The 26907-nt window shown below is 41.4% G+C and overlaps 1 protein-coding gene across 1 annotated transcript in view; it reads right to left on the bottom strand.

Moving 5' to 3' along the window:
• LOC114654212 (protein unc-13 homolog B-like) overlaps positions 1–26907 on the bottom strand; it is an 837814-nt gene that overhangs the window by 345162 nt on the left and 465745 nt on the right. Inside the window, 2 exon segments of the mRNA XM_051929449.1 lie at positions 8023–8164; positions 21825–22052. Of these exon segments, the coding sequence (XP_051785409.1) occupies positions 8023–8164; positions 21825–22052 (370 nt within the window).

Below are 26907 nucleotides of genomic sequence, written 5' to 3'. Positions count from 1 at the left end.
TTCCAGTCCATCTCTGACAATCCCCTTTATCTGATAAGAATTTCGGCAGTAAACCGCCAGTGGTTCAATAACGATTGCAAACAGCAGTGGCGACAAGGGACATCCTTGTCTGGTGCCACGTTCTAGCTTAAAGTAGTCTGAGCAAATGTTATTAATACAAACTGAAGCTTCTGGATTGGTATACAGTAGTTTGATCCATGCACAAATATTCGGGCCAAACCCAAATTTCTCCAATGCAGTGAAAAGGTAGTTCCATTCAATCATATCAAATGCTTTTTCTGCGTCTAATGATAGTAATATCTCTGGGGTGTTTGATTTTGCTGGTGAATATATAACATTAAACAAGCGTCAGAGATTGGAAGATAGATGTCGGCCTTTAATAAATCCAGTTTGATCCTGTGATATTACCGAGGGCAGCACTTTCTCCATCCTTCTAGCTAGAATTTTTGAGAGTATCTTAACATCATTATTCAGGAGTGAAATTGGTCTGTATGATGCACATTGTAACAAGTCCTTATTTTGTTTAGGAAAGACGGTGATTAATGCTTGTCGAAAGTATCTGGTTGTCTCTAGCTTCTGTAAATGTTGCCATTAAGAGGGGAACTAGCTGAGTGGAGAATTTCTTATAAAATTTTACGGGGTAATCATCAGGGCCTGCTGATTTCCCGCTTTGTAGTGACTTTATAGCATCTAGTAATTCTGTTAGCGTTAGAGGTTTATCCAGTTCCTCAGCACTTAAAGCATCTATTTGTGGTGTCTGTAATGTATCCAGAAATGCATTAGATTGTGTGTTGTCTTCTTTGAGCTCAGTAGAATATAAGGATTTATAATAATCTCTAAATGCGTGCATTATATTTTTATGGTCTATAATTTCTTCTCCATTCGTGTTGGTAATCACTGGTATTGCATTGCGAACTTCTTGTTTGTGAATTTGTTGAGCTAAAAGCTTATTAGCTTTTTCTCCGTGTTCATAGTAATGATGTCTAGACTTATAAATAAGTTGTTCAGTTTCTTTAGTTGTTAAGATGTTATGTTCTGTATGCAGGGCCTGCCTTTTCCTGTGGAGAGCTTCACTTGGACACCTGGCTTGTTCTTCATCTATTCTAGTAATTTCGCTTCTTAGCTCTGATAAATAAGAAGTGTGGTGCTAATAGAATTATAGGAATGTGTCACTTAGGCATTAAATAAGGATGTGTAAAACTAACCGAACAAATGTAATCTAATGTAGATATTAAGCTATAAGAATGTATTTCTTGTGCTATTAATGTAATGTATTGAACTAACTTTATGTAACCTTTGATATTGTATAAGCTATGTGTGTAATAAGAATGAGGAAATAAGTATTGTCTAAACTGCTGAAGTTGTACACACCCTGTGACAGAATAAGGAATTGCTGCAACTGGCCTTGTGTGTGTGCGGTGCTGACAAGGGCGTATTGCTTAAGACTGTGAGTGTGCTGATGACTCTTTTATCTATAAGAAACACTGTGCGCTCCTGAACGTTCGAATCCAGGGAGTAACCGCAAGCTATAACGATCTATGTATGACCTCAAATTGAACTGCCATATTTCCTCTTTTTTGTTTAATAAACAAGCTGGGTATAAAAAGAGGGAAACTCCCTGCTGATGGGAGGCTGTCTGTAACTAAGTGAGCTGACAGCTGCTGCAGCCTCCTGCTCACCAAAAATAAAGAAATTGCTTTTTACTTTACATAGGTGTCTGTCTCCTGTCGTTCCTGACTTTCAACGACCACAAGGATGGGAAGTAGAAAAGAGGTCAGAAAGTGAACAAGGCACCCCGAAATGGCAGAGTTTGAGAAGCAGGCTTTACAAGAATACACTTGACAGAGGAAACACTGGTCAAGAGACATTCAGACACACGAGCAATCTGAGGAAAGGAGCTGAAGGTACACATAGTGCAAAAGATACTAAATATTTTTTACAATGTATTCTATCATTAATAGCATCCGGCGCCGCCGTGAGTGGCAGCCTTTTCAGCAGCTCCGTGTATGACTGTATATGTATGTGTACTTTTCTACTTTTATTTTTCTATTTTTATTTATTGATCACTCCTACCACTTTATTTTATGTGGATTCCTTCCCTGGACACACTTACTTTTACAACGTGGGCATGGATTTTAACACGCCGAGACTTGCCTATTCAAGTACTCAACTTCAGGCGCTGAGAACAAATGCCAGTGCCGGTGTGGTTCCATATTTACCCGACGAGGTAAGAAGGCGATATCGTGGCAGCAGAGCCGGCACTAAGCTAAAAAAGAAGCGGCTTGCGAGAAAGTGGCGTTTCAAGCCTTCGGTGCCTTCTGTGATTCTGGGGAATGTAAACTCAATCTCAAATAAGATCGACGAACTGGCTGCGCTGGTGAAAAATGTAAGGACCTACAGAGAATGCAGTTTGTTGTGTTTTTGCGAAACCTGGCTAAATAACACCATCCCAGATGCCAACGTTTAGCACAGTTAGAGCGGACAGAGATGAAAGTACCTGTGGTAAGCACAAAGGAGGAGGACTCGCTCTCTATGTTAACACACGGTGGTGTCACTCTGGTAAAATGTGAATTTCCCATTGGGATTAATAAAGTATCTATCTATCTATCTATCTATCTATCTATCTATCTATCTATCTATCTATCTATCTATCTATCTATCTATCTATCTATCTATCTATCTATCTATCTATCTATTACATTTCTTCAACATGGAGTGTGCCTAATTTCAAATAATTTACTAAAGTTTGTATTGCTCAGAACTAATTCTGACTGTGATTTAACTTCTTGACTGCTTTGAGAGGCTCCACTGTAGCTTTTCTTACACTTTGCCCAAAGAATAGCATTTTTAAATTACCATGGTATTTTTATTACAGATTGTGTACCAATCTGTGTTTAACATGCTTTGGTTTTTAAACTTGCCACAACCTGAAAAAATATTTGAAAGTTTATTCCATTATATTGTGATAATAACACTCTAATGGTCACTTTGCTAGTGCCGTTAAATTACAGTGCATCCAGAAAGTATTCACAGCGCATCACTTTTTCCACATTTTGTTATGTTACAGCCTTATTCCAAAATGGATTAAATTCATTTTTTTCCTCAGAATTCTACACACAACACCCCATAATGACAACGTGAAAAAAGTTTACTTGAGGATTTTGCAAATTTATTAAAAATAAAAAAATTGAGAAAGCACATGTACATAAAAATAATAATAATTCATTACATTTATATAGCGCTTTTCTCAGTACTCAAAGCGCTATCCACACAGGGAGGAACCGGGAAGCGAACCCCCAATCTTCCACAGTCTCCTTACTGCAAAGCAGCAGCACTACCACTGCGCCACCTACATAAGTATTCACAGCCTTTGCCATGAAGCTCAAAATTGAGCTCAGGTGCATCCTGTTTCCCCTGATCATCCTTGAGATGTTTCTGCAGCTTAATTGGAGTCCACCTGTGGTAAATTCAGTTGATTGGACATGATTTGGAAAGGCACACACCTGTCTATATAAGGTCCCACAGTTGACAGTTCATGTCAGAGCACAAACCAAGCATGAAGTCAAAGGAATTGTCTGTAGACCTCAGAGACAGGATTGTCTGGAGGCACAAATCTGGGGAAGGTTACAGAAAAATTTCTGCTGCTTTGAAGGTCCCAATGAGCACAGTGGCCTCCATCATCCGTAAGTGGAAGAAGTTCGAAACCACCAGGACTCTTCCTAGAGCTGGCCGACCATCTAAACTGAGTGATCGGGTGAGAAGGGCCTTAGTCAGGGGAGGTGACCAAGAACCTGATGGTCACTCTGTCAGAGCTCCAGAGGTCCTCTGTGGAGGGAGGAGAATCTTCCAGAAGGACAACCATCTCTGCAGCAATCCACCAATCAGGCCTGTATGGTAGAGTGGCCAGACGGAAGCCACTCCTTAGTAAAAGGCACATGGCAGCCCACCTGGAGTTTGCCAAAAGGCAACTGAAGGACTCTCAGACCATGAGAAAGAAAATTCTCTGGTCTGATGAGACAAATATTGAACTCTTTGGTGTGAATGCCAGGAGTCACGTTTGGAGGAAACCAGGCACCGCTCATCACCAGGCCAATACCATCCCTAAAGTGAAGCATGGTGGTGGCAGCATCATGCTGTGGGGATGTTTTTCAGTGGCAGGGACTGGAGACTAGTCAGGATAAAGGGAAAGATAACTGCAGCAATGTACAGAGACATCCTGGATGAAAACCTGCTCCAGAGTGCTCTTGACCTCAGACTGGTGCGATGGTTCATCTTTCAGCAGGACAACGACCCTACGCACACAGCCAAGATATCAAAGGAGTGGCTTCAGGACAACTTTATGAATGTCCTTGAGTGGCCCAGCCAGAGCCCAGACTTGAATCTGACTGAACATCTCTGGAGAGATCTTAAAATGGCTGTGCGCCGACGCTTCCCATCCAACCTGATGGAGCTTGAGAGGTGCTGCAAAGAGGAATGGGCGAAATTGGCCAAGGATAGGTGTGCCAAGCTTGTGGCATCATATTCAAAAAACTTGAGGCTGTAATTGCTGCCAAATCAACAAAGTATTGAGCAAAGGCTGTGAATATTTATGTACATGTGCTTTCTCAATTTTTTTATTTTTAATAAATTTGCAAAAACCTCAAGTAAACTTTTTTCACGTTGTCATTATGGGTGTTGTGTGTAGAATTCTGAGGAAAAAAATTAATCCATTTTGGAATTAGGCTGTAACATAACAAAATGTGGAAAAAGTGATGCGCTGTGAATACTTTCCAGATGCACTGTAGATAATTTACCATAAACATACACGCATCTACTAGAATTGAATCCCTATTATATCTGAATGAACAACTATTTCTAATATGTAAAATTCAACTTTTAATTATTGCTTCAGAAGACAGAGCCCTGACCTAATCTACTGCCATTTGGCTTAAATCTGGAGACCATAACCAATATACCATATTAGCTGATTAGTATCTCTCATTCTTAAAATGTATATGCAAACTGACACAAGCATACACAGTCTCCCAGACTTACACTGGTTTGCTTAAGAACATTCAATTGACAAACAACCAAAATGCTCGGCAATAGTGGCTTTCCTTTATTCCAATCGATTACACAATTAGTATGTCATTATTACTTTTAACTGAACTTATTGCTTAGTTATTTGGACTACAGTGATCCCTCGCTATATCGCGCTTCGTCTTTCGCGGCTTCACTCCATCGTGGATTTTAAATGTAAGCATATGTGAATATATATCGCGGATTTTTCACTGCTTCGCGGATGTCTGCGGTCTACAGTACGTGTGCTTCCTCAGTTGATTTGCCCATTTGAATTGAAACAAGGGACGCATTTGAATTGAAACAAGGGACGCTATTGGCGGATGGCTGAGAAGCTACCCAATCAGATCACGCGGTTAAGTTCCTGTGTGCTGCTGATTGGCTCAGCAACGGAGTGTTGCATTAACCAGGAAGTGTAATCTCACTCATTCAACATTAACGTGCACAAGCGCCAACAGAAGATGCAAATGATTGCAGAAAAGGTAAAAGTTTTGGATATGTTGAAGGAAGGAAACAGCTACACGATGAGTCAACGATTCTTTTTATTTAAAAAGGAGGAAAAGCATATAAGATCTACGGCCGCAGTGTCTTTTAACCAGGGCGCAAAATGAGTTGCAAGTGGACGTGATAAGGCAGTATTCTGGATGGAATCTGCTCTAGGGATTTGGATTGAAGAGTGATGGAAGAAGAACAACGGCGGTGCTAAACAGTCGCCTGAAGAGGCTCCGTTAGAAGGGCTGTAACGCTCTCCTTTGTTGTGCAGTAAAATTAAACTCATCGTTATTGGACAAGTCGTCGTGTCATTGTTGGTGAGTAACCATAATTAATTATTTACGTACAGTACTTATTACATGTACATAGTTTAGTGTTACTGTATACACATTTTACTGTATACAATTTTTCTTGCGTTGTACGTATTTATTGCTGGTGGCCTGTCTGTCGTAATGGCTGTAACATATGTGATATCGGAGACGCTTGATATCTTTAAAATAATATTTAGGTTTTACTGTATGTAAACTGTGTTTACATACATACTTTCAACGAATCTTACCTAATATCTAAGAGAATACAAAGGGTTTATGCTGTATAATTGTGCGTGAAATGTTTGTAATAGTGTGGGAGAGTTTATAAGGGCTTAAAATATATAAAAATAACCATATAAACATATGGTTTCTACTTCGCAGATTTTCTTATTTCGCGGGTGGCTCTGGAATGCAACCCCCGTGATGGAGGAGGGATTACTGTATAAATTTTTCTAAGAAATTGATAAGTATTTGAATTTAAATGCTTATCTTTATTTTACTGTCTTCTTTTTTAATTTATTCTTCTGTAATGTTTTCTTTCTTAAGTATATCCAAATGCTGATGACTAGTAATGAGCAGTGCAGACACAGATGCTAAAAACAATTAGTTCACTGTCATTTTATTACAGAACAGCAGAAAAGTACACGTGACACTTAAGTAATTGCTCCCCTTTAGCATTCAATATTGTCAACATGTACTGTAGATAGAATTAAGAGAGCCAACTTTAGAAAAGATAAATTAAAAAGAAAATGGTAAAGGAATCTTAAGCATTTCAAGTTTTGGCAAAACACAAAATATTTCAAAAAAGTTTAGAGCTAGACAGTAAAAAAGGACAGTTAACTAAATTATGTGATCAAGCAAAATTAAGAATGCCACATGAGCCCCCTAGGACTGAAAATGTGGAAACATAGCATTACAGCACACATGGGAAATGTGGACTGAAGGGCACATGAACTGGACCACAAAGGTGTTATTCATCTAAGCTGTAAACAGACTGGCAGCGCTAGGGGTTCACACTTATTCTTGTCAGCATAATTACAATGCAGCTTTACAGTGTAAGTGGCACTTTACTATCGCAATACAAAATTATTTATTATTTTACTTCTTTAAGTCATAGCATCATAAGTACTAACATCCTTTTTTGTTTCTCATTCTAATCAGCAAAATTTCTTCTGATGCTTTATCAAATGTTAACTTACTCATCTAGATCTGATGATACCAACTTGGACAGAAACAAAGTAATGTTTTAACTTTATGCCTGTCACTATCAAGAAAACCATCTAAAAGTTCAATCATTTTGATTAAAGTAAGGCTAGGGAGTAACATTTTATCAGAGTTTTTTTTAATATACTGTGTCGGTGGCACACGGGATGGATTGGTATTGAGACAAGGAGATGGGAATATACTTCACTCGGACGGGAGGCCCTGAGTAAACAGAAAGGCATTCTGGCAGAGAGAAGGAAGAATGTCATACATGGACAAGTCTCCCCAAATGGATGGATGGATAACCCTGCCAACAGAGAAGATGGTTCCTTACGTGGCCTGGAAGTCCCAGATGAATGGAGAAGCATCCTGATAGAAGAGGAGGACAGGGAAGGACAGTCTCTGGGGGTGTCTACTTCCCAGAGTCGCTAGGTGGCAGCAGCCCTCGATATCAGCACCCATTCGAGAACCAGCGGGGAATGCTGGGATTCGTAGTCTTGCAGCAAAACCCTATTAGGGCCCATGGATGGCACAAGAGGGTGCTGTTGGGAGATGTACTCCCTGTTATATGGGACTTCCCTGTGACCTGGAGGAGTTTCCAAAGGGCAACAGCCCTGGCACCAGAAGTATTCTTGGGTCCTCAATAAAAGGGACCACACTGCCTTGTCCAGGCAAGTCAGAACTTGGAGGAGAACAAGCAACACTAAACTGGAGTAGAGCAGTGAGGTGGAGATAGAGCAGGTGTTTGGAGGAGAGATATCTTTGGTGCTTTTTTGTGTGGAATTTGTTTAGTAAACACCCAGTTATTTGAACACAGAACTGTCTTAGTGCGTTTGTATCGGGGTTTGGGGCTCTCTGGTCCCCCCCAAGCTTTCACAACGGCTAATTATGCTACATTAAAGACATAATAGTCCACTAAAAATGTTTTGAAATCTAGGGAAAGACAAGTAGGACTCACAAATGATACTTCTCATCCCAAAAAGGGTTAAGATTCCCATAGATAGTTTTTGTCCTCCTCTTTGTTTTGCCCACTTGCACGGTAACATAGGGGTCACTGGATCCAGTTTTATCCTTGGCTTGAAGACCCTGTGCAGACACAACTGAAAAAGAATGATATATTAAAAATTACATCACAGTTGTAAAGGCAGAATACTCTCTGTGTTTGTAACACAACAGTATCTTATCATTTAGAATTAACTGTTGAATGTTTGTTGAATTTTTGTAACATATTAGATATGTTCAGTAATTTTGAATTTAAGGATATTGTTTCATTATTCCCCTCCTTTAACCGCCACCTTATCGTGGTGGAGGGGTTTGCGTGTCCCAATGATCCTAGGAACTCTGTTGTCCGGGGCTTTATGCCCCTGGTAGGGCCACCCAAGGCAAACTGGTCCTAGGTGAGGGATGAGACAAAGAGCGGTTAAACAAACCTCCTATGAAGAAAAACAATTTTGGACGGCGTTTTCCCTTGCCCGGACGCGGGTCACCGGGGCCCCACTCTGGAGCCAGGCCTGGAGGTAGGGCTTGATGGCGAACGCCTGGTGGCCGGGCCTGCACCCATGGGGCTCAGCCGGGCACAGCCCGAAGAGGCAACGTGGGTCCCCCTTCCCATGGGCTCACCACCTATGGGAGGGGCCAAGGAGGTCGGGTGCAGTGTGAGTTGGGTGGTGGCCGAAGGCGGGGACCTTGGCGGTCCGATCCTCGGCTACAGAAGCTGGCTCTTGGGACGTGGAATGTCACCTCTCTGAAGGGGAAGGAGCCTGAGCTAGTGCGCGAAGTTGAGAGGTTCCGGCTAGATATAGTCCGACTCACCTCGACGCACAGCTTGGACTCTGGAACCAATCTCCTTGAGAGGGGATGGACTCTGTACCACTCTGGAGTTGCCCCCGGTGAGAGGCACCAAGCAGGTGTGGGTATACTTATTGCCCCCCAACTTGGAGCCTGTACATTGGGGTTTACCCCAGTAGACGAGAGGGAAGCCTCCCATCGCCTTCGGGTGGGGGGACGGGTCCTAACTGTTGTTTGTGCGTATGCACCGAACAGCAGTTCGGAGTACCCACCCTTTTTGGAGTCCCTGGAGGGGGTGCTAGAGGGCATACCTTCTGGGGACTCCCTCGTTCTGCTGGGAGACTTCAATGCTCATGTGGGCAATGACAGTGAGACCTGGAAGGGCGTGATTGGGAGGAATGGCCCCCCCGATCTGAACCCGAGCGGTGTTTTGTTATTGGACTTCTGTGCTCGTCACGGATTGTCCATAACGAACACCATGTTCAAGCATAGGGGTGTTCATATGTGCACTTGGCACCAGGACACCCTAGGCCTCAGTTCGATGATCGACTTTGTGGTCGTGTCGTCGGACTTGCGGCCACATGTCTTGGACACTCGGGTGAAGAGAGGGGCGGAGCTGTCAACTGATCACCACCTGGTGGTGAGTTGGCTTCGATGGTGGGGGAGGATGCCGGTCAGGCGTGGTAGGCCCAAACGTGTTGTGAGGGTCTGCTGGGAACGTCTGGCAGAGCCCCCTGTCAGAAGTAGCTTCAACTCCCGCCTCCGGCAGAACTTCGACCACATCCCGAGGGAGGTGGGGGACATTGAGTCCGAATGGGCCATGATCCGTGCCTCTATTGTTGAGGCAGCTGACCGGAGCTGTGGCCGTAAGGTGGTCGGTGCCTGTCGTGGCGGCAATCCCCGAACCCGTTGGTGGACACCGGCGGTGAAGGATGCCGTCAAGCTGAAGAAGGAGTCCTACAGGACCCTTTTGTCCTGTGGGACCCTGGAGGCTGCTGATAGGTACCGGCAGGCCAAGCAGAATGCGGCTTTGGTGGTTGCTGAGGCAAAAACTCGGGCGTGGGAGGAGTTTGGGGAGGCCATGAAGAACGACTTTCGGACGGCTTCGAGGAGATTCTGGTCCACCATCCGCCGTCTCAAGAAGGGGAAGCAGTGCAGTGTCAACGCTATATATGGTGGGGATAGTGCGCTACTGACTTCGACTCGGGACGTTGTGGGTCGGTGGGGGGGAGTACTTCGAAGACCTCCTCAATCCCATTAACATGCCTTCCAATGACGAAGCAGAGCCTGGGGACTCAGAGGTGGGCTCCCCCATCTCTGGGACTGAGGTCACCGAGTTGGTCAAAAAACTCCTTGGTGGCAGGGCCCCGGGGGTGGATGAGATACGCCCGGAGTTCCTCAAGGCTCTGGATGTTGTAGGACTGTCTTGGCTGACACGCCTCTGCAACATCGCATGGACATCAGGGACAGTGCCTCCGGATTGGCAGACCGGGGTGGTGGTCCCCCTCTTTAAGAAGGGGGATCGGAGGGTGTGTTCCAACTACAGAGGGATCACACTCCTCAGCCTCCCTGGAAAAGTCTATTCAGGGGTCCGTCGGATAGTCGAGCCTCGGATCCAGAAGGAACAGTGTGGTTTTCATCCTGGTCGCGGAACAGTGGACCACCTCTACACCCTTTGCAGAGTCCTGGAGGGTGCATGGGAGTTTGCCCAACCAGTCTACATGTGTTTTGTGGACTTGGAAAAGGCATTCGACCGTGTCCCTCCGGGAATCCTGTGGGGGGTACTCCGAGAGTATGGGGTACTGGCCCCCCTGATAAGGGCTGCTCAGTCCCTGTACGATCGGTGCCAGAGCTTGGTCCGCATTGCCGGCAGTAAGTCGAACCCGTTTCCAGTGAGAGTTGAACTCCGCCAGGGCTGCCCTTTGTCACCGATTCTGTTCATAACTTTTATGGACAGAATTTCTAGGCGCAGCCAGGGCGTTGAGGGGGTCCGGTTTGGTGGGCTCAGGATTGAGTCACTGCTTTTTGCAGATGATGTTGTCCTGTTTGCTTCATTAGGCCGTGATCTTCAGCTCTCTCTGGATCGGTTCGCAGCCGAGTGTGAAGCGGCTGGGATGAGAATCAGCACCTCCAAATCCGACACCATGGTCCTCAGCCGGAAAAGGGTGGAGTGCCCTCTCAGGGTTGGTAGCAAGATCCTGCCCCAAGTGGAGGAGTTCAAGTATCTTGGGGTCTTGTTCACGAGTGAGGGAAGAATGGAGCGTGAGATCGACAGGCGGATCAGTGCGGTATCCGCAGTAATGCGGGCGCTGCATCGGTCTGTCGTGGTGAAAAAGGAGCTGAGCCGCAAGGCGAAGCTCTCAATTTACCAGTCGATCTATGTTCCTACCCTCACCTATGGTCATGAGCTATGGGTAGTGACCGAAAGAACGAGATCGCGAATACAAGCGGCTGAAATGAGTTTCCTCCGCAGGGTGTCTGGGCTTTCCCTTAAAGACAGGGTGAGAAGCTGAGTCATCCGGGAGGGGCTCAGAGTAGAGCCGCTGCTCCTCCGCATCGAGAGGAGTCAGATGAGGTGGCTCGGGCATCTGATCAGGATGCCTCCTGGACGTCTCCCTGGTGAGGTGTTCCGGGCACGTCTAACTGGGAGGAGGCCCCGGGGAAGACCCAGGACACGCTGGAGGGACTATGTCTCTCGACTGGCCTGGGAACGTCTTGGGATTCTCCCGGAAGAGCTAGAAGAAGTGGCTGGGGAGAGGGAAGTCTGGGCATCTCTGCTCAAGCTGCTGCCCCCGTGACCCGACCTTGGATAAGCGGCAGACAATGGATGGATGGATGGATGGATGGATGTTTCATTATTATATTATTATAATATATATATATATATATATATATATATATATATATATATATATATATATATATATATATATTATATTATATTATATTATTCATTATATTGCAAACGTTAAAGACGCATACAGCGCCACCCCGCTGCCTGCGCTTGGGAAAGTAGATCATAACCTGGTTCTGATTCAGCCTCACTACAAACCAAAAGTGAGGGTCCTACCTGCAACTACACGATCATTCAGGAAGTGGACCCCGGAGGCAGAGAAGGCTCTGAGAGAATGTTTTGGAACTACAGACTGGGATATCCTGCAGGGATCACATAGTGAGAATATTGAGGAAGTTGTTGACTGCACTACTGACTACATCAACTTCTGTATGGACATTGTAGTTCCAGTAAGAACTGTACGCTGCTATGCTAACAACAAGCCATGGATTACAAGTGACGTCAAGGGCCTTTTGAACCAGAAGAAAAGGGATTTCAAAGACGGTGATCAGCATGAGCTCAAGCGCGTGCAGAAGGAACTCCGAGTCCAGCTCAGGGCAGCGAAGGAGCAGTACAGGAGAAAGCTGGAGCAGAAGTTGCAGAATAACAGCATGAAGGAAGTGTGGGATGGGATGAAGATCTTCACTGGCTGCAGCTCGAAGCGGGGTACCACCATCGAGAGAGACATGAAGAGAGCAAACCAAATGAACAACTTCTTTAACAGGTTTGACCACCCTAACCCACTCTCACTCTCACCTCGGAGTACTGCACCCTCCACAAATCCTTCTGCTGATACCAGCATAGGAGAGACATCCCCACCCATAATTACAACAGCACAAGTGAGCAGAGAGCTGAGGAGACTTCGTGCCAGCAAAGCAGCGGGTCCAGATGGAGTATCGCCATGACTGCTGAAGGTCTGTGCATCGGAGCTGGGGGGTCCTCTTCAGCACATCTTCAACCTGAGCCTGGAACAGGGGAGAGTCCCGAGGCTTTGGAGAACATCTTGCATCACCCCAGTCCCAAAGGTATCACGTCCTAGTGAGCTGAATGACTTCTGGTCTGTTGCTCTGACATCACATGTGATGAAGACCATGGAGAGGCTGCTGTTTCACCATCTGAGACCACAGGTTCAACACGCCCTCAACCCTCTGCAGTTTGCATATCAGGAGAAGGTGGAAGCGGAGGATGCCATCATCTGTATGCTACATCGATCCCTCTCCCACTTGGACAGAGGCAGTGGTGCTGTAAGAATTATGTTTCTAGACTTCTCTAGCGCCTTCAACACAATCCAACCTCTGCTCCTTAGGGACAAGCTGACAGAGATGGAAGTAGATTCATACGTAGTGGCATGGATCGTGGACTATCTTAAAGACAGACCTCAGTATGTGCGTCTTGGGAACTGCACTTCTGACATTGTGGTCAGCAACACAGGAGCGCCACAAGAGATTGTACTTTCTCCGGTCCTGTTCAGCCTATATACATCGGACTTCCAATACAACTCGGAGTCCTGCCACGTGCAAAAGTTCGCTAATGACACTGCTATCGTGGGCTGCATCAGGAGTGGGCAGGAGGAGGAGTATAGGGACCTAATCAATGAGTTTGTTAAATGGTGCGACTCAAACCACCTACACCTGAATACCAGCAAAACCAAGGAGCTGGTGGTGGATTTTAGGAGGCCCAGACCCCTCATGGACCCCGTAATCATCAGAGGTGTCTGTGTGCAGATGGTGCAGACCTATAAATACCTGGGAGTGCAGCTGGATGATAAATTAGACTGGACTGCCAATACTGATGCTCTGTGTAAGAAAGGACAGAGCCGGTTATACTTCCTTAGAAGGCTGGCGTCCTTCAACATCTGCAATAAGATGCTGCAGATGTTCTATCAGATGGTTGTGGCGAGCGCCCCCTTCTACGCGGTGGTGTGCTGGAGAGGCAGCATTAAGAAGAAAGACGCCTCACACCTGGACAAACTGGTGAGGAAGGCAGGCTCTGTTGTTGGCATGGAGCTGGACAGTTTGACATCTGTGGCAAAGCGACGAGCGCTCAGCAGGCTCCTATCAGTTATGGAAAATCCACTGCATCCACTAAACAGTGTCATCTCCAGACAGAAGAGCAGCTGCAGTGACAGACTGCTGTCACTGTCCTGCTCCATATCTATCATTATTTTGACATGTATGAAAACAATGTTATTTTTCCACCCTTTCTTTTTGTAAATGTTTATTTATTTATAGCACCATACTTCTTAACCCTGACAAAAAATCCATAGGCTGTTCAGCTATAAAGGTTTCCTTCTCCACAAGCTTCATAAGTTTGAGACTTCTGAGGCATCTCTTGCCTGCCTAGTGAGTGGGAAGCTCAAGATATAGCACCTCAGGGACTGATGTTTTGCTGAGATGCACTAATCTAGTTCTCTTTTGATTCTTTCCCTGGATACTTACTGTATACAGTACTGTATACAGTACTGTATACTATTGTCTGTAACTTAAAGACTTTGTACTGTTTGAAAAATAATGGAGTGATTGTCTATTTGTTTTTCTATAACTGTAAATATAATTGCCATAGTTCTTAGCATTTTCTTTGTATTTTATTTAAATGTTAATTATTATTATCACATACTGTTCTTTGTATGATATCCATAATTTTGGGTGTAGATATATTTATTTAAATAATTGGTGGGTATTGTGGTGGTTGGTCCCTGGAGATACAGTAAATGACAGCTTTAAAAGTTGGGAAGCCACAAACATTCAGAAGTGTTATGTTTAAGCCAGGGCCCCCTCCAAGTTTACGTTTAAATTTCTTTTTTTGTTTTGTTCATTCAGCTTTTGATATTATTCATGTGTTATGATGGTTTCTGTTAATTTTATCCTGTCCTGTTGTTATTTAGAAAATATGTTTAATGTATTATTATATTGGCTTTTTGTTAATTATTTGTCATTTATGTATTAATCAGTTTCTGTATGTGTTCTGCTGTTTTCCTCAAATTTTGTGAGTGGATCCCCTAGAGTTGGGAACGCCCCCTGCCTTTAACAAAAGTCTGTGTAAGTCAGTTCCTTGCAGTTCACTGAATGTGTTTTAGAGGAGAATTGTGTGAGTATTACTATTTCTTTGTTTTTTGTTGGGTTTCTTATCTTTTGTTCTGTTTATTGTATTATTCTTCTGGATTTCATTTTGGACTTGTTGGCTCTATATTAAATTTTGGACAACTCCTTCCCTTTATTTTGATCCCTTTGCTATTTTGTTTTGTTATGAATAAATATTTACATCTCTAAAAATTCTTTGTGACTTGACTTTTCATGGAAACTAGAAGGAAGCAAATGTAACCAGAGCATTGAGCATGAACGGTAAATTGCACTATGCAGGTGGGATGCACAAGAGAAATGAGGTAGGAGTGATGCTAAGGGAAAAATATGAAACACGGTGGTAGAGATCATCTAATAGCGCTAAGAGCACAGGTAAATGAATCTATACTGTTTGTGATGCCTATTTAAGCACCTCAGACAGGTGGTCAAGCAAAAGAAAAGGAAGGGGAATCCACAAATGTTAGCAGAAGCAGGCAGAAGTAGAAGAAATGTTGATTGTTTTTGTGATATGCATGGGCTTGTGCTGAAAGACATGTTTAGGTAGGGCTGGAAGAGGAACAGGAAATTCAATCCACCAGCAATCAATGTATACAGTAAATGGAAATGTTTGGTTTGAAAAATGAGACAGTCAAGTTTACACATATAAGAGTGGACAGGCGATTATGCAAATCAATATATTTTTTATAGAGGAAGGCACGGTCAGGTCTGACAAAAGACTACAAGGTGATACCCTGTCAGTGAGTTGCTCTTCAATACAAAGAACAACTCCGGAGACAGAGAAGTGGAAAAGAGTAGAACTGCTGTCAAATGAAAGCCAGAAACAATATGGAAGATCAACATGAAAAAATGCCAAAATGTTTATGGGGTAGTGTTAGAAAAGATGAAGAAGAGGGGTGAACAAGTGGGAACAGTAGAAAAGAAACAGAAATACATGTAGGAAATGTTGGTTGCAGGAACAGAAGACAAGCGTAGAAGGGCTAGATTTGGTAAGGAGAACAAAAAGAGAAGAGTGGCAGTGGAATGAAAAGGTGCCAGGAGGTAATAAGAAAGAAAAAGAAGCAAAAAAATATATGGAATCTGAATGGGTCAATACAGAATAAGGAGAAAAATAAAGTAGTTAAAAGAATGGTAAAAGAGTTGTGAAAGATTCAAAGGAGATATATTAATGGGGCTGTATCAGGAAATTGGGAGAGCTGTAATGGTGGGACAGAAGAAGGTGTCCAGGTTGGCAAAGGAAATCTTTTATAAATGGTGGAAACTTGCAGGTGACTGTTGATAATGTTAAAACATGCTACATAAAAAAAACTATATTTACAACACAGTTACCCATTTGTGACCCAATCTGTAGTCTAGGTCCTGAACCACATATCAAAAAGATCAGATTATGCTTCAGTGAACATGATCAAAATTCTGTTAGACAATGGTGTATAATGAGGGACAAAAAGTGCTGCAAGCAGTATACAGAGAAAAGGGGATACAAGAAGAATTAAGAATTGATGTTAGTATCAATTTTTAAGAATAAGGGTAAACAGGTGACACCCAGAGTCAAAGCTGCTGTTTCTGTGTTGTTTCCTTTACTTCTTTAGATCCGCATCCATGATGTGGACTTTAAAAAATACACCAAAATTAATTGCATATCATTTACAAATTTAAGGCACTTGATTGTAATCATTCTGTAACAATATAATGGAGCAGGGTATGGCCAAACTATTCCAACTACCATGGCTGCTTTAGTGTTGTTAGAAGGCATTGCAAATGGAAGAATTAGAAGAGAGGGTATATTTAGTGATCATACTGATTTCTTCTCCCATGTTACTTGATTTCTTGTCCCATGATGATAACTGGCTTCTAAGTCAATTTAGATTTCCAAGAGCTATCCACTTGGTGCTGTGTACTGAACTGGGCCAGCTTTACAAAGGCAGACTTTGTGCTCTACCTGTTCCATTGCAAGTTCTGTTCACCCTCTGGTTTTTAGCCACAGGAGCTTTTCAATATGAACTGGATGACTGATTGGGTATTTCTCAGTCATCACTGAGTCAAATCATGCCAGCTATATGGGCAGAGGTGTTGACTGCACGCATAATGCTATAAAGGTGCGTTTGGAGAATTAATTTACTTATCTAAATAGAAAGCATTTCCACTCCATTAACACTAGAATTACCAGAGCCTACGAAAAAACTCGTATATCCGGCCCACCTTAAATCGCTTCTTAAATCCGTTCACACCTCTCCGCCAGCATCCTTTGTCCTCTAAATGTGCTGATAAAAGACAAGCTGCCAGCAGCCGGCTATTCCATCCCCCCACCGACTTAGAACGTGAGCGAAGTTTTCCCAGCTCACGCCTTGATTGATTATGTGGGAGTGAAGTGGAGTTTTACAGTGGAAACAAGAGATCATTATTCTAAAGTAATCTGTGTAAACACATTGTTAAAACAGAAACTTTGTCATATTTTAGTAATAAATGTTACAAAATGTAGTAGGCATAAACTATAGAATGTGTAAAGCCCGAGTTCCAAAGATCAAATAAACACTTTCACAAAAGCTTCAAGGACAATACAACAGCCTCTGTGGCATAGCGCGTTAAGGTTTGCCTCTGAAAGCACAACAGCTCTGCCATCTCTGAGACCTGAGTTCGATTCCCTGCTAGGGATAAAATGTTGCTTTTTTTTTTTTCTTTTTAACCTCAAACGGGCATAAAATTTATAAACTGGTATGCACTGTCAGTTAATGAGATCGTTATATTTTCATGTGGGATGCTCCTTTTAAAATATTTTTTTAACAATTGAGACTGCAATTAACAGGAACAACTGTCCTTATAACTGTTATTTTTAAGATCCATAACACACAGACAGACAGAGCACTGCGTAATAGGGAGACAGACAGGCAGATATATATAAATAAACAGGGAAGGCACATGTACTGAAAGAAAAAAAAAGATCAACGTGCGTTGTTGTTACTTAGAGAGTCAGATGGGGGGGAGGGGTGATGTTAGAGCGGGTGAGCTCATTCAGTGCTACAGGAACAACGCACGTTGATCTTTTTTTTCTTTCAGTACATGTGCCTTCCCTGTTTATTTATATATCTTTGCCTGTCTGTCTCCCTATTACGCAGTGCTCGTCTGTCTGTGTGTTATGGATCTTAAAAATAACAGTTATAAGGACAGTTGTTCCTGTTAATTGCAGTCTCAATTGTTAAAAAAATATTTTAAAAGGAGCATCCCACATGAAAATATAACGATCTCATTAACTGACAGTGCATACCAATTTATAAATTTTATGTCCGTTTGAGGTTAAAAAGAAAAAAAAAAAAAAGCAACATTTTATCCCTAGCGGGGAATTGAACTCAGGTCTGATAGGCGTGAGAGCTGTTGTGCGCTAAGAGGCAAATCTTAACGCGCTACGCCACAGAGGCTGTTATATTGTCCTTGAAGCTTTTGTGAAAGTGTTTATTTGATCTTTGGAACTCGGGCTTTACACATTCTATAGTTTATGCCTACTACATTTTGTAACATTTATTACTAAAATATGACAAAGTTTCTGTTTTAACAATGTGTTTACACAGATTACTTTAGAATAATGATCTCTTATTTCCACTGTAAAACTCCACTTCACTCCCACATAATCAATCAAGGTGTGAGCTGGGAAAACTTCGCTCACGTTCTAAGTCGGTGGGGGGATGGAATAGCCGGCTGCTGGCAGCTTGTCTTTTATCAGCACATTTAGAGGACAAAGGATGCTGGCGGAGAGGTGTGAATGGATTTAAGAAGCGATTTAAGGTGGGCCGGATATACGAGTTTTTTCGTAGGCTCTGGTAATTCTAGTGTTAATGTGCTGCTCTAATGTCTACAGAAAGTGTGTTGCATTGTGCAAGCATGTAGCTTACTGTGTAATGTAGCACTCCATCGTGGCTTACCCTTATTCGAAGACATGCATTGTGATGAACCTGACCCTTTTCACAGCAACTTTGGTATCTGACCATCTCTGAAGTTGACATTTTGAGTGCCTCCACCATGCTGAGCCACTGCATAAGCCACCAAATAGTAAATTTTCCTTGCCTCCACTTCACGGAGCAAGACCTCCATTTTGCATTTACTGAAATTCTTCATTTTTTTAGACATGCTTTTGCCAATGTCTTTTAGCAAAACATTGAATGGGAGAGGCTATTCAAATATGCAAAATTCGGGGTGGGGTTGTAGGCAGTATTTATTGATTTGCATAATTAAACTGATGTTGGTCTTAAACAATACATGAAACTTATACAATAAAAACTATATGATTTGCGATCATGGTACTAGACACCTTGGCAGCTAGGCTGAAACAGTAAAATAAGTAAAAACAATATTCACTTAATAATCTACATGTACAGTATATTATTTTTTATAATTATACTTTCAATATTTATATAGAAAAGGGTTGTGTCATCATATTTTGTGATCACATTTGACTAAAATGTTTTTAATTCTGAAAATTTTGTATGAAAAAAACAGTTTCCAAAAAGAGACACTATCATTGACTAAAGCAGATTAGAAAGGAACAAATAATATCTTACCTCTATATTCCACATTAGAGGAATACAAAAACTGAAAAAAATATTTTTCCCTCGGGGCGTCTATTTCTTTTTATGTTCTTAGTTTGACTGCTGACTGTAAACTGTCCTAATGAGAGTGTGCATGTGTTCCCTTTTTTGATACATATCAACCTCACCACAAAAAGCATATAGGGAAAATACAGATTAAAAGATGTTATTTTAAACCTTTATACAATATTTAATGTGTTGTCTTCTGCTTCACTCTATAGCAAATTAACTGCATTATTAAAAGCCTCATAAAAAATCTGAGCATTTGTGCCACACAGATGCCACTTTCTAAAGGTCTGCCCCTATATGGCTTACTGTGCTGAGTCTCTATGCATGCATAAGTCATATTTATACTTTACCTGATAAAAGTGCTAAGCTTCCAAAACAAAAGATGTGGGTTCTGTTCTTGGCCTTTGTGAAGTTTGCATGCTGTTTTTGTGTCCATAAGTCATGTTTTTTTCAGATATTCCAGTTTCCATGTACAATTCAAAAGCAAGTAGATTACGTTAATTTGCCTCTCTGTTATCTAAGCTAGAAATTTTATGTGTGTTTTGGTGGTGGTTGTTTTTGTTTTATTATATTTATTTATTTTTAAAGTTGTACAAGTTAAGTTGGGAATGTTATTCATTGCACCCTGCAATGGAATTGGTCTCAAAAATTCATTAGTGTTTAACTCTCATACTTCCAGAAAATAACTCTTTTCTCCATAAGCTAATATTGGAATGAGAAAGGTGAAAAAATTCATGCATGAAAATGAAAAAGTTTTATATATTGTCACACACATGTGAATGGAAGGCAGCCAGAAGGACCCAGGGGTTGGCGGAGTGCACTAAACCTTCCTCTTTTATCTCTGCGAACCAGACATGAGAACTTCTCATGGGAACTTCTGCCTGATTTTGACGACGTCACTTCCGGTTCCTGCCAGAGGATGTCACTTCCAGGTCTGGGTCCCGATGAAGTCACTTCCAGTTCCAATGACATCACTTCCAGTTTCAGACCCGATGACTTCACTTTCCCTGACCAACCTTAAAAACCTGCCATCTTCTCTCTGTTAATCAGTTCTGTCTTGGACTCAATTATGTACACCACTTTTCTTCATATTTGCCTTTTGCAGTCAAAAATGAAGTATATGGGTGGCTGCCCCAAAAGTTTTTTGTGTGTCAAGGCTGTTCATTTTCACTATATATATATATATATATATATATATATATATATATATATATATACACACACATATATATTGTGACAGATGGCCGGGGCCCATTCCTGGCCGGAACGCCCCTACACCACATCTGCCAGGGGGACAGGGGTGGGAATCCCAGTATCTCCCTCTGGATGCTAGATGGCAGCATCCCTGGGTTGCAGCTGTGCCTCGGACTCCCCGAGGGCTTCGTGGGAGTTGGAGTTCTATTCAGCTCTGTGGGGTTCCGCACGCACTGCCAGGGGGTGCTGCAACAGGAGCGGCTGGCCCCTTTTGGGCACTAGTTGTGTCTTACACAGAAGTGCAGCCGGATGACAGCAATCAACCACCTGAAGCACTTCCGGGTGCCTGATAAAAGGGAGCCAGCAACCACCACTCAGCGGCCAGAGTCGGGAGGAGGAGGATGAAGCTTGCTGAGGAGGAGGAGTGGTGGAGTAAGAGATAGAGGATAGTGCTTGTGTGTTTATTTGTGCTTGGGAATGTGTTGTGGCTGGAGGGATTATGGGGAAGACGTGCCCTCCAGCTGAAGAAAAATAAAAGATTGTTTGTTTTTACACGTGCTTCCCGTGTCCAATCTGTGTCGGGTCGGGCACAATAGAGCGCCTTCCTTACAATATATATTGTGAAATAAGGTGCTATATAGGCGCCCGACCCAGCACAGATTCACACTGAGGCACGTGTGCAAATAACAAGACTTTATTTTTCTCTTCAGCCGTGGGGCACGTCTTCCCCGTGTCCCACAGGCCCAATACAGTCCCAAAGCACCTCAATACCAACACAGCAATCCTTCCTCTGGCACCACCACTCCTCTCAGGCAACCTTGTCCTCTTCCTCCTGATTCTGGCTCTGGAGTGGTGGATGCTGGCCCTTTTTATAGCCCACCCAGAAGTGCTCCAGGTGCTTGATCACCTGTTGCTAATTGCACTTCGGGGCGGGACTGTAGAGGTGTCCAGGTGGGTTCCGGGATCCATGCAGCACCCCCTGGCGGCCATCCCAGATCCCCACTGGGTTGTGGAGAACTCCATCTCCCATGAAACCCTGCGGGAAACTGAGGCACCATCGTCAGCCAGGGAGGCTGCCATCAAGCGTCCCGGGGGAGGTAGTGAGACGCACATGGTTGCTCCCCCGGAACATATGTGAAAGGGGCGTCCCGGCTGGGCATGGGACCCGGCCACCCGCCACAATATATATATATAATATATATCTATATATAAAGGAATTAAGAAAACACTTTTAAAATAACTTCAGCAAGTACAACAAGAAAAAAAAGACATCTTCACTAACCAGTGATAGTAATCTTGGCAGACCACTTGGAGGTGCCATCCAAAACACTTTGCTTCACTGTCTTCATCTGCTGAGCATGTGCCACCTTTCCAACGGTAAACACATCTCTAATGAGATCAAATATTTCAGGCTTATTTCGCTCCCGAATTTTCATACGGTCCTTCATAGCCATGATGATATTTTGTGTGCGATCCTCTGCACCATGCTTGGAGCTCTTCTCAGCTGCACCTGTGCAACAAAAAATGCAACAATTTATACGTAATCATTGGTACTAACACAGAACAAATAGAAGTTCAGCATTTATTTTATATAATAAAAGCATTCTAATGAGCAACAATTCTTTCTTTAAAAACTACTATATTAATCATCATGTCAACACCCAATTACTGAGAACTTTTGTGGAGAAATAAAAAGTAAGTCTATATTACAGACTATTTATAAAGAAGCATAAAGCATAGATCAAATATAAAGCAGATTTCAGAGGTCCATTACAATGAAAACTTTCAGAGACTAATGTGGGATTGCTTTAGGCAATTCATTGTGGTTTTTCCAATTACAATTTTTTACTTTTTTATGTAGCAACTTTTATACAGTAACAGCAGGTGCAGCAGTCATCTGATCTCTTAGGATGTTAAGAAAGGAAGACCCATCAAAGATACACTTTGAGATGTATGATTAGGCTAGTCGAGGACTGTTTAAACTAGGGAATGAGGGGCAGGGAGTTTAGGACAGGCGAGGTTTAGAACTATACATGGTGGAACAAACAACAGTGTAGAAGTAAAAATGCGTAGTAATATAAATTTTAACCCAAAATTTAAATGTTGAAGGAGTAAAACATTAAAAATAGCTTGCCTTATGCTAGAAGTATCAAAAATAAGGCAAGTGAAGTTGGAGTTGTATGTAGCAGAGCATAATTATATTATAGCAATAAAGAAAACCTGGCTAAATAACAAAGATGGGGATGAGTATAACATAGAGGGATATACATTTTTAGGAAAGATAGACGGAACAGAAAAGGAGGTGGAGGTGCTGTTTATGTCAAGCAGAATTTAAATGCAAGTCCTCTTCAGTTGAACAATGAGCTCCATCTTAGTAAGGACATGTAGCGTCGCCTGGAAAGCAATTGGGAGGGAGGCCTAATTTCAGGAGTGTGTTATAGACAACCCACCAGACTGATTTCAACAAACATCTTTTTAGTAATAAAAAAAAAAAGTTTACAGGGGGATATTATAGTCATGAGAGACTTTAATTATCTGAATATTAACTGGGACAACCTTGCAAATGGACAAGCACAAGAGCAGTAGTTTTTGGAAGTAAGATGAAGCTTGTCTGGATTTCGTATTTTGTAATAATCAGGACAGAATTGAGGGTGTAGAGGTGATTGAACTGCTAGGGTCAAGTGACTATAATTTAATACAGTTCTCAATGTTTTGTAATTCGGATGCAAAGACAAATTCTTAAATTTAACTTTGGTAGGGCAAATTTTGAGCAGATGCAGCAAAGTTTAAGGAGAACAGACTGAGATAAGCTTTTAAGTGTGGAAACAGTCGAGGAGCAGTGGAACAGGTTTAAAAATGTTTTACATGTAATACAGGACAGGTACATACATAAATGTGGAATTAACAGGAAATTAAAAAAACCCACAGTGTGTTAATAAAGAGTTAAAAATGAAGCTGCAAAGGAAAAAAAATTGCTGTATAAGGCATACAAGACTAATAACTCCAAAGTAAATTGTAGGGTGCATGAGAACATGAGGGCGACCATTAGGAAGGATATTAGGGAGGCTGAAAGACAGTTAGAGAGGGATATAGTAGATAAGACAAAAGATGGCCCAGTTTCTTTCAGTATTTTAGTAGTAAAAGAACAGTCAAGGAGGAGATGAAGTGCATCAGAAATAGTAAAAGGGAATTAAAAACTACAGTGAAATGGTGGACGCTCTAAACTTGCATTTTTCTGAGGTCTTCACAAGTAAGGAACTGGATAATCTCCTAGTGGTAAATGGGACTACTAAGGAGGTATTGAAGGATTTGGAAATTAGTGAGGGAGAAGTACTGCTCAAATTAAATAGGCTGAAATCAAACAAATCACCAGGACCAGATAATATTTATCTTTGAGTTCTTAAGGAAGCTAGAGAGTACATATATAGTATAAACCTTTGACACGCATTTTTAGAAAGTCATTCTGCACTGGAGTGATTCTGAAGGACTGGAAAATGGAAACATAGGGCAGAAAGCTTAACATGAATCACAGGAAAATTAATGGAAGGAATTATTAAGAATAAGATTGAGCAGCACATGGCAAGTATAGGAGATTTTCTGAACAATCAGCATGGGTTCAGAAGAGGGACGTCATGTTTTACTAACATGCTTGAATTCTATGAGGAAGCAACAAAATGATATGATAAAAGTGGAGCATATGATATTACTTATCTTGACTTTCAAAAAGCATTTGATAAGGTGCCACATGAGAGGTTGGGTATCAAACTAAAAGAAGTGGGAGTTCAGGGTGATATTTTTAGATGGGTCCAAAATTGGCTCAGACATAGGAAGCAGCGGGTGATGGTGCAAGGAATCTTATCAGAACTGGCTGATGGTAAGAGTGGTGTTTACACAGGGGTCAGTGCTAGGGCCACTGCCATTTTTAATATATATATATATATATATATATATATACTAGTAGTACTATATACTATCTTGGTATTATCTCCAAACATAACCAGCTTGTTACTTATATTCCTAAATCATTTATATATATAAATATAAATGATTTAGGAATATAAGTAACAAGCTGGTTATGTTTGGAGATAATACCAAGATAGTTGGATTGGGAGATAATTTGGAATCCATTAAATCATTGCAGAAGGACTTGGACAGCATACAGGCTTGGGCAAATCTGTGGCAAATTAAATTTCAGTAAACGTAAAGTATGACACATAGGAAGTAAAAATGTTAGGTCTGAAAACATAATGGGAGGTCTGAAAAGAGTCCTAGTGTAAAAAAGGACTTAGCAGCACTAGAAAAGGTCCAGAGAACTGTGAATAGGCTGATTTCAGGGTTAAAGGGCATGAATTATGAAGAAATATTAAAACAGCTGAGCCTTTTCAGTTTCAGCAAATGAATATTAAGAGGTGACATCATTGAACTGTTTAAAATTATGAAGGGAATTACAACAGTGGATCGAACACAGGGACACATTGAAAACTTGCATTAGGAACTTTTTCTTTACACAGGGAACCATAGACACTTGTAATACGCTACCAAATAGTGTGGTAGACAGTAAGACTTTAGGGACTTTCAAAACTTGAAGAATTAAGTGGATATGACTGGCGAGCATTGTTGGGCTGAATGGCCTGTTCTCGTCTAGATTGTTCTAATGTTCTACTGTTTGACAACCTTGGATAAGGGCAGAAAACACAAGGCAGAGAAATCAAAATCAGACCTGCTACTTACATCATCTACAGAAATAATCATTTAACAAGTGCCAATCCCACAATTATCCATGAAAAATATTAATTTTTTTGAAAATAAAGTGATTACTACTTTCTCTTGTGAACTACTAACATAACTTGCATTACCCACAACTTAGTGAGCATAAAAAACAAACACATCACAATAGGTAAAACACAATTCAATCAATCAACAATAAATTTGGATTATATCTATGCTTAAAATTAAATCATGTCAGACATAATACCAAACCCATACCAAACTGAGAGAGCTACGTGAACAGTGGGTACAATACAAGACAGGTCTTTATGTATATTGAGATAACAGGTTAAACTGAGGTTCAGCGTGTTTATTTTTCAGCAACACTAACAAATTATTGCCATATTCTAAAAAGCTTTGCTCCATTTCTTATATAGGAAAATGTAATTTTATTTAGTTTTACATATAAGACATCATTTCCCATTTAGTTTTAAAGGGTGGGTTAGGACTCTTTCAGTTGAATGACATAAACTAATGGGCGAACAAAGCATAGCAGAAAATCACAAAAGATTCATCTCATGTTACTCCAAATAATGCTCTTAAAGAATTGGGAGCACCTGTACTATTTTAAATCACCTGCCAGAAGGTACCTGAAAGTTTGAATGACATAAATGAATCTAACAGTTTATGAAATACAAGATTATTAAGTTCCTAGACTTGAGGAAACTGTGACTGACTCAGGTTTCTTCCATTATTTAAATTGTTATGCCTTCTCTGGAAGCAAAAGCTTAAGCTCACAAAAACTGTATGTGTATTTAGGAGACAGTCATTGCAGACATTTACTTATTACAGTTTAATTACTTGAAAGGTCAAATAACCACAGCTTTACACATACTCTTCATAGATTGTATTATCTCAGTTGACAAGAATTTGCTATGTACAAATATAAGTAAAAAAGCTGCACTGCTGCACTGAAATTATACACAGTCTATTTTAATGTAATGCCTGGTATTATTCATCATTGAACTGTGCACTTTATATGGTGCACAGCATCAGTATAATGTGCTTACTTGTTTATGCCATTTAGACAAACCAGTATTTATTCTAGTTATTTTAATTTTGCATTCACAATAGTTATATCATAATAATATCACAATGCCAGTAGGTGATGATTATTATTATAGGATTCACAAAGTCAATGTTGGTGTGGATTATTTATTCAGCACTGGCTTGACCAGCTGGGAAAGTATTGGCTCACTGAGACAAATCTCCTTCTTAAGTTTATAGATAGATAGATAGATAGATAGATAGATAGATAGATAGATAGATAGATAGATAGATAGATAGATAGATAGCATAGATAGATAGATAGATAGATAGATAGATAGATAGATAGATAGATAGATAGATAGATAGATAGATAGATAGATAGATAGATAGATAGATAGATAGATAGATAGATAGATAGATAGATACTTTATTAATACCAATGGGAAATTCACATTCTCCAACAGCAGCATAATGATACAATAAATAATATTAAATTAAAGAATGATAATAATGCAGGTGAAAAACAGACAATAACTTTTGTATAATGTTAAATGTTAACGTTTACACCCCCGGGTGGAATTGAAGAGTCGCATAGTTTGGGGGAGGAA

This window comes from Erpetoichthys calabaricus, chromosome 7 (assembly GCF_900747795.2).
Source record: "Erpetoichthys calabaricus chromosome 7, fErpCal1.3, whole genome shotgun sequence".
Taxonomy (NCBI): Eukaryota; Metazoa; Chordata; class Cladistia; order Polypteriformes; family Polypteridae; genus Erpetoichthys; species Erpetoichthys calabaricus.
The sequence above is the reverse complement of the archived record's forward strand: the minus strand, read 5'-3'. Positions and strand labels throughout refer to the sequence as shown.